The 17,769-nt window shown below is 45.4% G+C and overlaps 1 protein-coding gene across 5 annotated transcripts in view; it reads left to right on the forward strand.

The window, feature by feature from the left end:
• The window catches only part of SRGAP2 (SLIT-ROBO Rho GTPase activating protein 2), a 243,698-nt gene that overhangs the window by 134 nt on the left and 225,795 nt on the right, over nucleotides 1-17,769 (forward strand). For all 5 annotated transcript variants that reach the window (XM_040985549.1, XM_040985551.1, XM_040985547.1 and 2 more), the window contains exon 2: nucleotides 1,669-2,282. In XM_040985549.1, the coding sequence (XP_040841483.1) occupies nucleotides 2,216-2,282 (67 nt within the window). In that variant the 5' untranslated portion in view covers nucleotides 1,669-2,215. The remainder of the gene's footprint in view (nucleotides 1-1,668; nucleotides 2,283-17,769) is intronic.

The raw sequence follows: 17,769 nt of genomic DNA on the forward strand, positions 1-17,769 counted from the left end.
CTTCTCCCGGGACGCCGGGCTGTGGAGCCCTGACTGAACACACCCGGGCTGGGGCGGGAAGGAGAGGGCGCGGATGCTGCTCGCGGCATCGGCTTGGCGGTGGACGCCCGGAATCCCTCAGACCGCCCCCTGCCCCCGACCTTCTCCGAATCAGCCCGGAGTAGTCCTCAGGACCGCCTGTCTCCCCGCCCCTCACCGCACCGGCCTGGGTCTGTGCCCGGACTCTCCGGCCGCAGCGCAGCCCGTGCCCAGCCCCCTCCCCAGGTCCCCTTCGCGGGCCCCTCGGGGCAGCGCCGTTGGCATCTTGTGAGTGGCCGTCCGCGAGTCTCCAAGCCCTGGCACGCAGCCCGAGTCGCAGCCTAGGACCCAGAAGGATGGGTGTTCCCACAGCTTCCGGGGCTCTCTCCCCGTCCCACCCCGGAGCGCTCTCTTCCCCACTCCCGTGCTCGGACCCACGTCCCGGAGTCGTTAACATCCTTGCCCTTCCTTCACCCACTTGTCTCCCAGCCGCCCCTCAACCTCCCCCTCCCCCACGGCAGCCTCCTCCTCATCCCCGCTCTGGCCGTGCAGGACGTCCCCTGGTTCCCGTCCTGCCTCCGGACCCCAGCTCACACCCTCCTCCCCGCTTCCTGCCGCCCCCTGCTCGCTCTCCTCCCTTTGCTTGCTGCAGCCCTTCCTCCGGCTGAGGGAAGCGGGAGATGCCAGCGGGAGCCTCCCCTCTTCCCGACTCCCGGGGTGGGGACTGGGGGAAGAGTTGAGGAGGAAGGGGTCGTCGCTGCCGCACGCTGGGGAGCTAGCTGGACGCCTGGACGCGCGCTCCCGCCAGCTTCCCTCCGGGCTCCTGGGCCTGGGCTGCGGCGTGGGGAGCTCCTCGGGCACCGCCTGCTGAGAGGAGTCGGGATTGCTACCCTCAACGACCTCTTGCTCACCCCGAGTCCGGGAGTGGGTGCGGTATCGGGGATCCCCTAGGGCTTGAGTGACCAGAAAAAAATATTGAGGGGTGGCATTTCGAGTTGCTCTGGTTCCCGGCTTGGGGGAGGCGATGGCTGCCTTCCGCCCCTTGCTCCCGCCCCTCGTTTCCCGACCCTCGCCTCCAACCCGCTTCCTGCTTCTGCCGATCACATTGTGTTTCTGGATGTGTCCCGTGCCGAGCGGGCTTTTTCCTGTAGTTGCCCTCCCCAACCCCCCTAACATTTTGCTGCCAAGAGAAGCTAGTAACCAAAAACAAAACAACTGGGAGGAGGGGTGGCAGGAGCAGAAAAGTTGTGCCCGCGTGGCTCGTCCCTCTCTGCCTTTGATCCCCTTTGATGTCCAGGGGACGTGCTTCAGCCCGCGGTCAGGGAGCGCTTTGGAGGCCGAGCCGGGAGGGACCCTCAGTCTGGCTGCTGCCCAGCGCTGGTCAAGCTCTCGGGAGGCCTCTGAGGTGCCGCAGTCCCCACCCGGAGCGACTGCTCCAAAGTGTTTTCTTTTAGCCTTGGAACAAAATCCGGAGGGAGCTTCCTTCCTCCCCACCATGCCGGGGCTCCCGCCGATCAGGCGTTAGGGCTGGCGAGATGAATGGGGCCAGGCCAAGCTCCCAGCGACGTCCCCTACCTACCCCACCCCCGCGGCGATTAGGATCTGCGCTGGGGCTCATCGTCCTCCCTCCCCTTTTTCCTGCATTTACAGGCAAGTGAACCGGAGCAAACGACTTCCGATCCAGTCTGCGCTGCAGCGGCTCCCGTTTGGGATTTGATTTGCAGCATCTTTGAGCTTGTACGACAGAAAAAAAAAAAAAAAAAGCCGCGAAGCACGCCCAGCCCTCGCCCGGCACCCCGCTACGCACCCACTCCCTCCCGGGGACACAGCTGGGCGCGTCCACACCCCCGCACCCCTACATCATGTTGTGCGGAAGGACTTCCACTCCCCGCCTGTGCCGTTGATGTCAGACCCCAGGCCATCCTCCGGGCGCTGCAGTTCTCCCGGCTAATGCTGAGGCTGCGGCTCTAGCGCCGCCGTCGCCGCCCCCTCGGCCCCTGGGCCCACCGTCTGCATGTGCCCGCCTTAGCCGCGTGCCCAGCCCGCAGCCCGCAGCCCGCAGGGAGAGCTGGAGACCACCGCGGGCGGACCCTTCTGCCCTCCGGAGAAGCGATCTTGGACGTATTGATTTCGGTGGTTGGATTCTTCCCGTGGATCTATCAATTCGGTATTCGGATTTGGAAGAAAGAAGGAAAACATGACGTCTCCAGCCAAATTCAAAAAGGATAAGGAGATCATAGCAGAGTACGATACTCAGGTTAAAGGTAAGGGCTTTGGAAAATAGCGAAGGCTGGGACCGTAAGGGCTGGCGGGGCATGTGTTTCCACCGTCAACGGCTGGCTGTTCATCTCTTTGGGTGGAGCAGGTTGGGGCAGGCTGACCTCAGAGGTGGGCTTGGTAGGTGGTGCTGAGCCTCCAAAGAGGGGCAGTGCGGGGGGCCGCCAGTGCTGACAAATCAATGTTCAGAGTGGGGGGGCTTTAGGGATGTCCCTGTGGAGCCAGCCCTAATTTTGGCACGCTGGACCCGGTGGGGGAGGGGCGGGAGATTCTTGGAGAGAGAAAAAGGCACCGAACGGCCTCCTAGTGTCTGGGTCAGGTTCTCTCGAAGGACAACTGAAATCTGACAGGTGTTTGGTCATTTCCAGCTGAGGTTGAAGAGGAGTCCGTCAAGGCAACCTTGAAGAAGGTGTACCTGTTGGAAAGCCTTGGGAGAGGCGGGGCCTCCTTCCCCAATCCCACCCCATGCCCTGCATTAAAACAGGAGGTTTTGCTCTGGCACTGGGCACAGAAAAGTCCATAGCCACCTTGGGTGCACCTGGTATCCGCCCGATCCTGGGTCACCCTGTGGACAATCTGCGCCCAGAAGAACAGAAAGGATAAGGCCACCCACATGCCGTCTCCGCCCTCACCTCGGTCTAAATGGAAATTGGCTGTTAGTGTTGCTGGGTGGTGCTGATTCTGGAAAATGGGAAGACATAATTGTTTAACCCTTCTGTGTTGCCACCTTGCACTCTAGAATGTCTGCTTTCATAGCCCCATGTGCCACTCTGCAAAAATGTGAGGGTTAAAACGGAATGTGGACCTGCAGAAGCCCAGTGACCCGTCCCTTCCTGTGGTCAGTGGAGTCCCTGCCCAGACAGCCCTTTCATCACCAGCAGTTCCCTTAGGAGGGCTTCCCCTCTGTGAAAGAACCTCCAGCATGACCTTGCTGGTCAGTTAGAGGAAAGAGCCATGTGCCTGCAGCCCGCTGAAGCCATCACTGGGGAGTGGGAGAGACGGGTGGCCCCGAAGGTTACAGCACATGGTTGGAGCTCTGGATTTTCCTTTGTTTCAGAGTACAGAGGGAGGGGCCCCTCCTTCTTTCCCTGCACCAATGCAAGGAGACTCTTTCCTGTGATAGAGGACTTGGGAAAGGCCAATGTCTGGGATAATGATTGCCTTGAGGTGGGGGTTGGGGGCGGGTTGGGTTAGAGAATGGCCAGCTCTCACATCTCCTGCTAGATTGGAAGGTAGTTTGTGCCTGCAGGATCTTTTGTATGTCTGCAGTGTGGTCAGTGCTGGAGGTGCCTTAAGGGACCTTCTAGCCACTTGGCTGCAGATATTGGTAGGTTTATTACAAAGGTGGGGGAGTCAGCTGATTGATGGCTTCAGTTGAACTGGGATTGGGAGAGGTGTGGTTCTGAGTTATAATTGGGGTCTTGGCCTCTTGTCACTGTTCATAATCCCGGCCTGTTTTTGTAAACAATAGGCCACTGGCCTCTGTGTGTCCTGTCCAGACATGCTGCATTTTGCTCCTGGAATACCCCCTGCAGTTTTAACCAGATATGTTTTTTTCTTCTTTCTTTCTTTCTTTCTTCTTCTTCTTCTTCTTTTTTTTTTTTTTTTAACATATCCTATTCTTCCCTCTTGCTGTTGAGAGTATCAATAACTTTAGCATTCTCAAATTTCTCTCCAGGGGCATGCCTGTTGACAAAGGTGTAAAGTGAGTTTATATGTTTATGTTTGGCAAGGCTCATTGCTTTTTGGCCTTTTGGTTAAGATCAAGAGTAGCGTCTTTTGGAAGGTTCAACACTGATAGGTTTTAACAGAACCATATCTGCCAGTTGGTAAAGGATGTCTCACCAATGTCTCAGAATTAAACACTGTGTAATTTACAAGCAGTACTGATTGAGATGATATCATGTGGTTCACTCTTGGGGCTTCTCTTCAACCTTGTCATAGACAGGAGATTGCTTTGCTCTGATATTGTTCCATTGATGCTGTTCAAGATCATAGAATTTTACAGGTGTTTGAGTATGATATCTTGCTTAGAGAAGGTACCTGGTGCATACTTATCAGACTGATTTAAATCATGAAGTCCCTGATTGTATAGCTGAAGAGTACAGAGAACTGAAGCAGCCTGCCCAAGGTCACACAGCTAAGTGGTAGCAGATCTTAGATTCGAAGCAGTTTTACTGATTTCTGATTCCCCATTCGGCATTTACTGTGAACCAGTCTGACCAGGGTGAGAAAACGAATTAAAATGAAGGAACTGCAATCAGTCAGTGAATAGTAATAGTGATAATGATAGTATTTTACGTTTAGGTGCTTGTTAAATTGCAGCCTGTACTAAGCGCTTTACATGAATGATCTGGTTTAATTTGCACGTCATCCCAGAAAGTGGGTATTATTGTCACCTTCCACTTACTGCATGAGGAAACTGAGGCTTCAGGAAGGTAAACCCTTTCAAGGTCATACAACGAAACCACAGCAGTTTGATTTCACTCTTATTCAGCAACTGTTTATTGACTACCTGCTGGGTGTTCTGTGGTCTGGTGACATGGCAGTACAGAAGACAAAGTCCTCACCCTCAAAGAGTTTATATTCTAAAACTTGTGCTCTTTAGGGAAAAACAAAACTTGGAGACAAAGGACTGGGGTTCGAGGTTGACTCTGCCCTCCCCAACCCAACTGTCTGGAAGATCTGAGCCAGAATTGTTACGAGTTTCAGCTTCTTATGTATCATGAGACTCATGATGCTGCCAGCCTTTCCTGTACAGATGCCAAGATAAGACACCTGCTATAATAGCAAAGCAGTTTGGTTTGGTGGTTCAGAGCGCAGGTTTACAATCAAAGGAATCCAGGTTTACATCTTGGTCTTGCCATTTGCGTGCTTCGCACATCAGACAGGTTACGTGACTTGTCTGAGCCTCAGTTTCTTAATTAGGGAAATAGGAAAAATAGTATATATGTCCTAATGCACTTGTGAGGAGCCAAGGAAATAGGCTGAATACATTATTTAGCACAGTATCTAAGACTTGGTAATGCTCAAAATAGTGCAATCTACTACTTGTCTCTTAGTGAACCATCCTCCAAGCCAATTTGGGTTGATTAATAAGAGCACGTTGTGGTTCACTCTAGCTATTTAAATGATTGGCACAGGTCTAGGGATGAATCTTGAGTTCTAGCCTAAGTCATTTGCTAATTACAAAAGATACCTTTTGTCTTTCATATAAACCCTTGGGACATCAGTTGCTTTTTCTGTGAAGTGAACAGGTTGATGATCTAATCGCTGGCTGCCAGAGTCCCAATCCTGCTTCTTACTTGGCTCCTGCTTCTCACATGGAATGCTTTGAGGCAAGTGGCTTCTAAATGGACTCGTGGGATTCTGTTCAGCCTGTGGTGTTTGCCTCTTCTTAAACCATCTGCTTACAAGTGCCCTGAAGGAGTTCTGAGGCGGGGCCCCCAACCCTACCCCAGTGCGGTTTCATTAGGGGCATGCCTCCTTCATCAGTCTGCCTTGTAGCCGCCTTCTTAAAAACCATCATTGTTTCTGGTTTGTGGGTGTTCAGATTCCTTTGAAAGTTCATGCCTCTGAATGTCTAACTGGAAGGCAATAGTCTTAGCCTTTTTACATAGCCCTTTCCAATTTGCAAAGCACTTGCATGTACATTAATCTCTGGAAATTCTTTACAGCCTAGTCAGATTCATAGTCATAACTTGGGGCCTTTGACCTCCCTTGTTAACTCGCTGGCTAGGACTGAAGCAGTGGTTGGTGGTTAAGGAGCAGAGCATGGTTACCAGGGGTGATCCTTTGGGTGATACTTGGGTGAATTCACAACATTGCATGTATTTTAGCTATTGTCCTTTCCTTACTCTGGCTTCCTTACCTTCGCCAAACCGTGAGTTTTGCTACTTTTTCAAAAGAAGGCTTGAAGTCGAGAGTTAATGCAAATATTACAGGAGGGATAATCTGAAACAGAGTGGCACTGTGTATTGAGCAGTGAAATTCTTTTTCTTGAGAACATTAGGGGTCTTGTCTTTTTTTTTTTTTTTTTTTTAAACATCTTGGGAGAATGGTGTCTGCACACCATAGAGCTGAGAAGTGAAATTTTGCAATTTCCATCTGGAGCATTTTGATAGAAAAAGCATAGGCCTTTGCCTGGAACAGTTTAACCCTTTCAGGACCCTATGAGAGAGCAGGCAATGCAATTTCAAACTGCAGTCATATCGTGTGTGCACATTGGGAATGCTGATTGCTGGTATTTAAACAAGCTTGTTCCCCTGGGAGGTTTGAGCAGTTCTTCACTCTTGCCAATGAAGGTCTTTCCTGAGGTGTCTTTTGTCCCAGCCCCCACCCCCCAAGGGAGCTTTAAATATAATCAGTTTGTGAAAAGCTGCAGTAAAACATCCCGTTGGAATCCCCAAGCAGATGCTATCATCTTCCTGTGAGGTGATTGAGGGCTCCTCTTCCCTTGCTCAGGGACAAGAGCCACTCTGCCGTCAGGTGAATCCCTGGAAGCAAATGAAGCTCTTGGGAAATTTCAAGTACTCTGCAGCTCAGAGGTAAAGGACCCTGGAGCAGGTGGTGGGTCTGGGGCCATGGGATATGTGAAGCAGCAAATTCACATAGAGTCTTCAGGCATTCTTTGGGGGAATAGGAATGGGGATAGTTCTTTTGGAGAAAGCTACCTGATTGTCAGGCTTCATGCATCTTGCGCCATATACATTTAAAGCTAAGACAAGCCCTGATCATTTCCCCACTATGAAGTTTACAGAGTCTGACCTGGTCCTGATAAGTAGGACCCAACCCACATGTTTTTAAAAGTGGCACGTGCCCACACCTTGCTTTAAATTACCTCTGTTGATGGGTGACACTTCTAGACCCAGCTGCTCCTCTTCCCATCCAGCTCCCTGCTTAAGGCCTGAGAAAGCAGTGAAGCATGGCCCAAGTCCTTGGGACCCTGTACCCTTGTGGAACCTGGAATAAAGCGCCTGACTTTGGATTAGCTCAGGTCTGTCTGCTGTGGCGATTTGGGGAATGACCCAGAGGATGCAAGATCTCCCTATCTCTTCTGTCTCTGTATGTAACTCTGAGCTTCAAATAAAAATAAATAAATACTAAAGAAAAAAAAAGTTAACAAACTTTAACCTGGTATCAGCCTCAGAATTGGAGAGTGTAAGAGTTACCCAGAAAGTAGTTTGATTTAAAAGTAAATAATGGGTGGACTTGAAAACATTTTCAAATTTACAATAATACATTTTAGAATACTGTGTAAGAATTCTGCTGTCTGCCTTTTTAGCTTTAATTGTGGCAAAATACATGTACAATGTATCATTTTAACGATTCATTCTCTTTTTCTAAGATTATTTATTGATATGAAAAGCAGAGCAAGAGAGGGAGAGACAGGGACTGAGGGAATGAGATCTTTAATTCCGTAGTTTATTCCCTAAATGCCTGTAAGAGCTGACTCTGGGAGCCGGAAACTCTGTTCAGATCCCCCATGTAGGTGACAGGGACCTAAGCTCTCAGATCCTTACCCATGACCTTTCCGGAGACATTAGCAGGAAGCTGGATCTCGGGTAGGTGTGTGACTCTAAACAGGCACTCTGAGAAAGAATGTCTGCACACCAAGTGGATCTTAGCCTTTGTATCCCCACACTTCTCCCTATCATCTTAACCACTTTTAAAATGGATGGGTTAGCAGTATTGAGGACATTTATGTCGTTTTGCCACCATCACCATGTATCCACAGAACTCTTTTTCATCTTTCCAAAACTCTCATTCAACAGTGACTCTCATTCCCCTCTGCCATGGGCAGCTGCTGGTCTGCTTTCCTACAATTCTTTGTACCTCATGGGAGTGGAACCGTAATGTATTTGTCCTGTTGTGATTGGTTTATCTCACTTACTGTAGGGTCTTCAAGATTCGGCCACACAGCATGTCAGAATTTCTTTTCCAAATTAAGGCTGGAGGATAACATTTCATTGTATATATGTAGCACATTTTGTTTGTTTATCTGTTAATGGATACTTGTGTTGCTTCTACCATTATCCTTTTGAAAAAAAAAATGCCACCATTGTTTCTTATTTTTCAAAAGATGTCAACAGTCTATTCCAAGGTTTTTACAAGCTTGTATAGAAGAATACTTCAGAATGTTTGTGGAAATTATACATTATCTTTTAATCCTATTTTAGTAAAGGTTTATTTGTATTTGAAAGGTAGTGTTGCAGAGAGAAGGAGGACAGAGGGAGAGAGAGAGAGGGAGAGAGGGAGAGAGGGAAAGAGAGAGGAGAGAATGTCCATTTGCTCTCTAGATAGTCACAGTTACTGTAGCTGGGCTGATGCCAGGAGCTAGGAGATTCTTTTGGGTCTCATGTAGGTACAGGAGTCCCAAGAACTTGGACCTTCCTCTGCTGATTTTCAGACTCTTATTGGGGGGCTGGGCTGAAAGTGGAGCAAATGGAACTGGAACCAGTGCCCATATGGGATGCTGGTACTGCAGGTGGGAACTTAGCCTACTAAACTATGACATAGATACTTCTAAATAATTACTTGTCCTGATAAATATTTTTGAATTAAGGTTTTAGTAAATGCATTCATTTTTGTGAATGTGAATCTATAGTCATAATTTGAACGTTACATGTTTTATTAACAAGATTTTATATCTTTAATAATTACATGATTTATTAAACATTTATTGTGTTTTAAACGGCTTTATTGATGTTTAGTTGACATTTAATAAACTGTATTTCAGGTATGCAATTTGATCCCCTTTAGCATATGTCATATACTCATGAGACCATTTGTAACTCTAAAGAAACATAACAGTCACTCCCAAATGCTTCTTCATTATAAAATATTAATAAATGAGTACTATAATAGCCATGACTTAGAAGAGATACCAACTCAAGTAAGTAATATTACCAATTTTTTAAAAGTATTAAGTCCAGATTGATTCTTGGAAAATTTGTTTAATCTTAGTGTAACAATGGTAAACAGTCTCCCAGAGCCTTAGGTTAATCATTGTGTCTAAGGCATCACTATATTTTAGGAAGGACAGTGCACAAGAGAGGGAGAATAAAAAGGAGGGAAAAAAACTTGGGCGTTATAAGAGCTGACTAGTGACAGTATCTATTTTGCTATGAAATCTGTTTGAGCTAGTCCCCATGGTGTCAGGCCCCTTTAGAAGGGGTCACAGTGAACCAGATGCCCTGGGGAGGGGCCTGTAACTCCCATGGGAGACTACTCAGAACATTAGGAACATGGCTTCTTTCTTCAAACAGTTGAATCCCCATTGCCTGCCCGAGAGAGACCAGCTTGTTCGAGTGGACAAGAACTCAGTCCTTAGGCTGAGTGCAGCACATTCTTTCAACTCTGTTTCTCAGTACATGTGCCATTCGTTAAACACATATACTAGTGGCTACCATTTTGCTGTTGTAATGGGGCTCACCATGGAAACAGCATTCTGCTAATTCCTTGTTTCATGGTGCTTCCACCAGCTTCAGGAGTAATGTATTATTCTGGTCCCTGTAGCTGATGCTGCAAATGAGGTGTTGGCTTTCAGGAGTTCACCCGGGCTCTGTAGCTGATGAATGGCAGGACAAGTAGCTGATGAATGGCAAGACAAGAGTTAGAACCTGGGTTGTCACTGGAGTCTGAGTTCTGAGTGCTGCTCATGGAATGTCCCTTTCTCGCTGTCTCACCCTTCCTTCCCCCATCTTCAGCAACTTCAATGTTACTCTTCTGGCAAACCTAACATTCTAGGATAACTTGCTTGACCACTATGACCAGAGGTGACCTTATCTCTTTTTCACCCACATGGTACTTCTCTTAATAGCTCTCAGATGGCCTTGATCTTGTCCAGCCTTGTGTTTGGAATATTCTGTGTTTTAGGCTTCTCTCTTTGGACCCAGCTCTCACTTGGAGTCTTGTCAACATCATTTCCTTGCTCTGTGGCCTCACTCGAGTCCTGCAAGCTAACTTCTTCAGTTATAATAGAGAGAACAAAAGGCCTGCTTCACTCTTTTATTGTGAAAGTGTCTAAAGTACTAACTCTGGGTATAGAAAATATTAAATGCTAAATGCATAGCTCTGACTAGAAGATTCCCTCAGGAAACCTGTCTAGAGCAACACTGTGGACCAAAGATGGTTCTTGGGGAACATCTGTTGATTCTAATCATGAACAAAAAAAAAAGAGTCACCTAAAAATACTAGTTTTCCTTAATTTGTTTTCAACAATATGTCTTGGCACAACATTGCCTAAGTGGTTGAAAAATTAAGTTGTGATTCTGTTAATATCAATGCATTACTTCCCACTGACACTGCTCACGTTTTATGCCACCACAGAGTTGACCTGTCTCTAGCATCCTTGCTGCATCATGTCCTGTCATGCTTTTGGCTTCTTCTGTGCTTTGTGTCCTTTATCTTGAAGCTGAAACACTGAATCTTTCTTTAAAGCCAAGCTGTGATATTCCCGTCCCAGGAAACCAGGAAACCTTTCCTGCTTCTCTGCCCATCCTTGTTCTGATAGCGACCCAGCATACGACCCAAGCAGGATTCCCCACGATTCCTGCCATCTCTCCTGGCTTTTTGCATGAGCTACTTCAGTGCTCAAGAGGCACCCCCACCACAGCATGCTTGCACTGGTTGTATTCTTACACTCATCTTACTAAATTGTAATCTCTTCACTTACATCTGTCTCTTGGTTCACAACTCACTGAATAGAACTGCCCTTAATTCATTTCAGTGTGTCCACCTTTGTTACATAGAAAACACTAAAATATTTGTAAATCCAGCAGATCTCTTAATGGAAGTGGTTGTCCAGTGCCACAATGCCACACTTCTATATTTCTCTCTATACTCTTAATAAAAAGCTGACTCTTCCTTTAATGCTATTTGAAATTCAAAGTGGATTGAACATTGTGAATGTTATCATTATTCTCAAGGACAAGCGAAAATCATATAGTACCCCTTCACAATTGAGGGGCTCTCGTTATTACTCACCCCCAGCCCTTTAGAATTGCTGCCCTACAGCCATCCTTGAGTTGATCAAATTTCTTCAATCACATTTCCTCACCTTGCCAACCAAGAAAAATATTGACTCTGAAATTCCCAAGAGTTGAAAGCATCAATTGAAACAAAGCATTTTGGATTTGTCCGGGATTTATTTCCCATTTTAAGCAGATATGTAAAATCTAAATTTCAGAAAAATTATATCTTGTTTTGAGCAGGAATCAAAACAGAGTTGACTTGAAAGGGGATTGTTGTGATACTTTTCCAGGTTGCAGAGCCCTGTTACCCTGTTTGCAGAGCCCTGTTAACCTGGGTAGAAGCAGGTGCATGATCTGTAGTTAACAGGGTGAAGGAAAAAGGGCACAAACAGAAAACTGTCCCCTCTGGTTTTTCAAGTTAGTTGGTATTTAGTAGCCTTGACCTTACTTACGTATTTTGAATGGATGGTTTTGAACTTGAAATGTATATTCGTGAGGAAGGAAAAACAGCTGTGAAGTATGGTTGCTTCCTCTATTTCTGTGGATATTTTAGGATACCATCTGTTAAAGAGAAGACATGTCTTTTTTTTTTTTAACCTTTTCTTCTAAAAATGCACTAATCAGTGGGCAGGTGGCATGAAAGGCATTGTAAAAGCTAAGACCTTGTCTGTACTGTTTAAATGTAGATCCTGTATTTAGAATTATAGCCTGGTAGGCAGGTTCTGAACTCTCTTGGGAGAAGATAACCTTGCCAGATGCACCCATGAGTGGCTGTGTGGCCAGGGTTTCACAGGAAGACAAAACATAAAGACAAAAAAATTTTTGAAGATTTGTTTATTTATTAGAAAGTTACAGAGAAAGAAAGAGAGAGAGAGAGAGAGAGAGAGAAAGAGAGAGAGAGAAAGAGAGATTTCTTCTATCACTAGCTGTCTCCCCAAATGCTTGCAATGGCTGGAACTGGATCAGGCTTAAGTGAGGAGTCAGGAGTTTCCATCCACATGCTTCCCGTGGGTGGCAGAGGGACATCTTCCACTGCTTTCCCCAGCACATTGGTAGGGAGCTGGATTCGAAATGGAGCAACCAGGATTGGAATTAGCACCCACATGAAATGCTAGCATTGCAGACTGCAGCTCAAACCCCTCTGCCACAACATTCTCCCCATCCTTTAAAATTCTTTTGCACCAGAATGAACTTGTTTTTGATTCTATTTTCCATGATGTTTTTGCAGTCCTCTCTCTCTTTTTTTGAGAGACCTACTAGGGAAAATCTTGTCAGATGAGTAAGCTGCCCTTTGGACCGACATCTTGGATGAGGTACTTACTTGGGATCACTATTTCTTTGGGTCAACAATTATAAGAAATTGAACTATAGGATTCTGCAGAAGCAGAATGGTTCTAAGTACGGGATTTGCAGGCATATGTTCAGCCTGGTGACTGGGACACCAGTAGAGATTGCCTGCATCTAATTTATTGGAGTGCCTGCATTTGAGTTCTGTCTCTATTCCTGATCCTGCCTTCCTGTTAATGCAAACCTGGGAAGGCAATAGGTGATGGCTTAACTTCTTGGGTCCCTGATACCATCGTGGGAGACCTGAATTGAGTTCCTGGCTTTCAACTTTAACCTGACCCTACCTTGGCCATTGCTGGCACTTGTGGAATGAACTAGCAGGTGGCAGCCCTTTCTGTGTCTAAATAAATAAATAAGCATGAAAGTAAATATCTGGCTTTGGTTTAGATTTCATTATCATTGTGGGGATAACTTACCTAGGACTCAAAATCCTTAGTTTCCTCATCTATAAAATTAAGAAAATAATTCTTAGCCCCTGAAGGTGATGATGATGATGGTGGCTGGCATTTATTTGTTTATTCATTAGGATTTTATTTTTATTGGATAGTCAGATATACAGAGAGGAAGACAGACAGAGAGGAAGATTTTCCGTCCAATGATTCACTCCCCAAGTGGCTGCAATGACTGGAGCTGAGCCAATCCAAAGCCAGGAGTCCAGAGCCTCTTCCTGGTCTCCCACACGAGTGCAGGGTCCCAAGGCTTTGGACCATCCTGGATTGCTTTCCCAGGGCACAAGCAGGGAGCTAGATGGGAAGCCGGGCTGCCGGGATTAGAACCAGCGTCCTTATGGGATCCCAGCATGAGCAAGGTGAGGACTTTAGCAGCTAGGCTATCGTGCCAGGTCTGGCTAGCTTTTATTGAGTGCCTCTTATGCCTGAACTTTGTTTTCAGGGCTTTACAAGTATCAAGTCAAGCATTTCCCAACAGCTCTATGAGGTGGATACTATTATTATCCCCCTTTATAGAGAAAGCATATGGGATTAACATAACTTGCTGCTGAGCACCTAGCTCATAATGAAAACAATATGAACCCAGGCAGGCTTCCCACTGGTGTGGGGCTCAAATGAAAGAATTCATTTGAAAAGCCGTTGTAGCTATGAAACGCGTTTAGTTGACTGGTCTCATTTTCTGTATCTTGGTTAAAAAAAAAGCTAATTTACATTTGCACTGTGTTCTTGGTACAAGGGTGCTTGATCTATGTATATACCTTTGCTTTCTCATCTAGGCATTATGGATTAAATGAAAAGTTTTCTAAGATCGTTCCAGCTTCATTGTTCATGATTTCAGCTCATTTAAGTTATTTACGATGATGTGTTATCCTTCTTAAGCATATACACTTGTAGGTTCGTGAGGCCTTTATAGGTTCCATACAACACTCTGCCCAGCCCCGGAACTGCTGCACACAAACAGAGGTGGATTCCAGCTCGGACAGAGTGGTCGTTTGCCTAGAAAACAGTTGAAGAGATATTTGGTTAGGTTATGTGATCCAGTAGGAAGCTGTGCCTCCCAGTTGGTGAAATCTGGGGAGGAATAGTTAATTTGATGATTCTGAAAGTGGACTTGACTGATTTACTAGGGATAATGAATATTTTAGTCAAAATAAATATGTTGAATTTTGGATTACAGCACGCTCAGAGATTTCAAAATTGAGGAAATTTCCCTGTGTTATTGGTTTGTGTGATTTTCCTCTTCCACGTTGATGGGTCAGAAGCTGATGTGTCACTCTTAGTATTATAGACATTGATGTGTTGGGCAGTACTTGAAATTTTTTTTAAAAAGGAAGGAATTTAAAAACAATTCACATTCATCTAGAATGCAAATTTAAAAAATTGGGAAGTGGGAGGTTTTTAAAGCCTGACATCTGGGCTGGGACAAATTGGGGGTGACGGTGACAAAGGGTAGATCTAGACACGTGGGCTGTGGGGGAAGCGCTTTCAGGTGCTCCAAGGATGTGGGAGGGTCTCTTGCCTCTTACACCCCTCTTTATTTTAGGCTCTTTGTCAACTAGGGGATTTCTGTGAGGATTGTGATGAAGTGTGTTTGTTTGTTTTCTTTTCACCTAATGAATAGGCTAAGTAACCGCCTGTTGTTTTAAAATGAGTACTATTAATAATAGTGACAGCCCATATTTTTTATCATTACAGTGTTTAAAAAATATCATTCATAGCGAGGGAGGATTATAGCTATGTAATATTGGACATGGCCATTTTACCTTTGGGATTCTCAGCTTCTCAACTGGAAAATAGAAAGATGGATTACTAGTTTCTTGTTGTTCAGGACGTATGACCAAAAAATGGTTTTCATAATGAGCTGCCGCAGAGAATCGAGGTGTTGAGTGTTGTCTTGAGGGAATGACAGACCAGAGAGTAGATATTACAGCTTTCTCCTCAGTTCTCCTACTCGTGGTTTAAAGTTTCATCTCTAAATGACACTAATAAGCTTTGTGTTTTAGGCATGGTTAGAGTCAATTGTGCCATATCTCTTAATCTCTCTCATTTATTCAGTGATTTGTGGTGATGTAAGTTATCTCAACTCCTTGCTGTCAGCAATTTAAAATCCAACATTGAAGCATTTGATTAATGAGGTTCTTGGTCCGGATATGTTAAGGCCAGTACCAGCTTAATTTTGAAACACCTAGCTCTTAAAATTGTGCTAACACTTCTGCTGCCACAACGTGACACTGATGTCTGGCAGTTATTTCTTTCCCAGAGTCAGGGTGTATATATGAACTTTCTTTTGTTGTTTTGGCCTGGGAGCAAGTCGGCTAGTCTACAAATACCAGCTTTTCTGGATTCAGCCCCAAGAGTTAATCATTACCTAGGTGAAAACAGAAATCTCTCAAGTTTGTAACCTTCCTTTGCTTCTAATCTCCTCTTCAGTCTTCCTTGACTATAAGACATACATGCACATAAGGCACATATGAATAAATACACACACCATACACACACACTCACAAAACTTAATGTAAAACGACCTCATGTTTGTGAGAGCTGGAATTACTTGGGAGGGGTACTTGAGTTCTGCAGGCTCAGTGAGCATGATGTGAAAGCTGGGTTATTTGGCCTGTGGAGATGGCAGATAAGAGCGTGATATGTAATTGAGTAAGAATTTCAAAAATTATCCGACAGCATTAGGAGCAGCAAAGCAACTGCTTGTGCTCTTGTACACTCGAAAACTATTTGGAGTAAGAGTGAGGAGCTAGCATTGTTTTCAGGGCCTGCAACCCCCCTCCCCACTCGACCAGGCAAACATGCTTGCCCAGGCACAGACTGAGGTCTCTGAGAGCTCTTGCCCAATCATTCAGTACATTCTTCTGTTCCTGAGCAGTTCTCCAGTCTAATCATTTCAGGAAAAGTGATGTCTGTTAACCTTGAAATCCTTTTCACCAAGGACACACCACAGCCCACCTTCCCATCTTGTTGCAGTGACCCCAACTATAAATGGTCAATTCCTGCACTGCAGAGCTCACCACAGGATAAACAAAAGGGCTGATGAGTTGAGCTCATGGTTTTGCTGTGCTGCCACACCCTTTGTACAGATCCTTGCTGCATTTGGGTTCTCAGCAACTTGGAGGCTATTGTTGAAATGTTAAGGCGTTGGCTTGTGGCTACTGGGGTGTTTTCATGCCCCTGCACTCCTCACTTCCTCTAGTGTTGGGACACTTCTTACTGACAAGGAGATCATGAGGTCATTCCAAACAAGTACTCATTTTTTAAAGACCTACTATGTATTTAATGCTCTTCTGGGTTATGGGTATGGAGGGATAAATCAGGTTTCTGCCTTCAAAGTGCTCCAGCCTATTGGAGTAATGGGCAGACCATGCTGATATGGTGCTAGGACCACAGTAAAGGAATGTTGAAAGCTATATGGACAAGGGAATAATCTTACAGCGGGCCCTAATAATGAAGCTGCTAGATGGAGGAAGGTGGTGCTTGCACCTAGGCTTATAGCACAGAGCAGGCTGAAGTGCCTTCCCATCTTTATCTTATTTAACTTCAGAATGATACTTTGTCAGGGCAGAGGGAGTCTAGATTTTGTAACCTTTTTAAAAGCTTTTTTGGGAACCTTTTATTTTGAGATAATTATCCATTTACATGTAATTTAGCATCGTTGTGTAGCAGATTAAGCTGTGGTTTTGGACACTCACACTCCATGTTGGAGTCCTGGTTCTAGTCCCTGCTACTCCACTTCTGATCCACTTCCTGCTGTTGCCTCTTAGGAACCAGCAGATGGTGGCCGGAGGACTTGAGTCTCTGGCACCAGATAGATTTCTTGGCTCTTGGCTTCAGTCTAGCCCAGACTTGGCTCCTAGAGACACTTGAAAGTGACCTGGAAGATAGAAAATCTGATTCTGGCACTTTAAGTAACTAAGTGTTTAAGTAAGTAAATAAATAAATAAAACTAAATCTTTGTTTTGTAAAGAGTTATTTATTTTACTTGAAAGAGATACAGAGATTGTTGGAGAGGGAGAGAGAAAGAAAGGGCAAGAGAGAGAGATCTCTCTTGGATCCATTGGTTCACTCCCTAAATGGCTGCAGTGGTCAGAACTGAGCTGTTCTGAATCTAGGAGCCAGGAGCTTCTTCTGAGTCTCCAGTGTGGGCATTGGGGCCCAGACACTTGGGCTATCTTCTGCTAATTTTCCAGGACATTAGCAGGAAGTTGGACCAGAAGTGGAGCAGCTGGGAATTGAACTGGTGGCCACATGTGATGTTAATGCCACAGGCAGAGGCTTAATATGAATACCACAACACTGACCCCAGTAAGCAACCTTTTAAGGTTGGATTATTTTTTTCTCTCAGTGTAGTTGTCTGGATATTTATCAAGTTTGTTGTGTGTAATGATAATGCAATCCTATTTTGCTGTGTAATACTCTTTGGTACAGATGTACAACAATTTGCTTAACCATTTGTCCATGAAGAACAACATTTAACCCTTTCTTTCTTTTTATTGATGTGTACTGATGCTTTTATATTTCAGTTACTCATCCTTTGTTGATGATCGTGGGCTATAACACCCTCTCCCAGGGTTGGCTCATATTTCTACCTCTTTATCAAGTTCTTTGTTCTATAAGGGATTTCAAATTTTAACATAGTCAAATCTACCTTTTTCTTTAATATGTAAACTTATGTGAAATGCTCACATAAAACCTCT

This window comes from Ochotona curzoniae, unplaced genomic scaffold, assembly GCF_017591425.1.
Source record: "Ochotona curzoniae isolate NIBS_2020 unplaced genomic scaffold, NIBS_Ocur_1.0 contig_430, whole genome shotgun sequence".
Taxonomy (NCBI): domain Eukaryota; kingdom Metazoa; phylum Chordata; class Mammalia; order Lagomorpha; family Ochotonidae; genus Ochotona; species Ochotona curzoniae.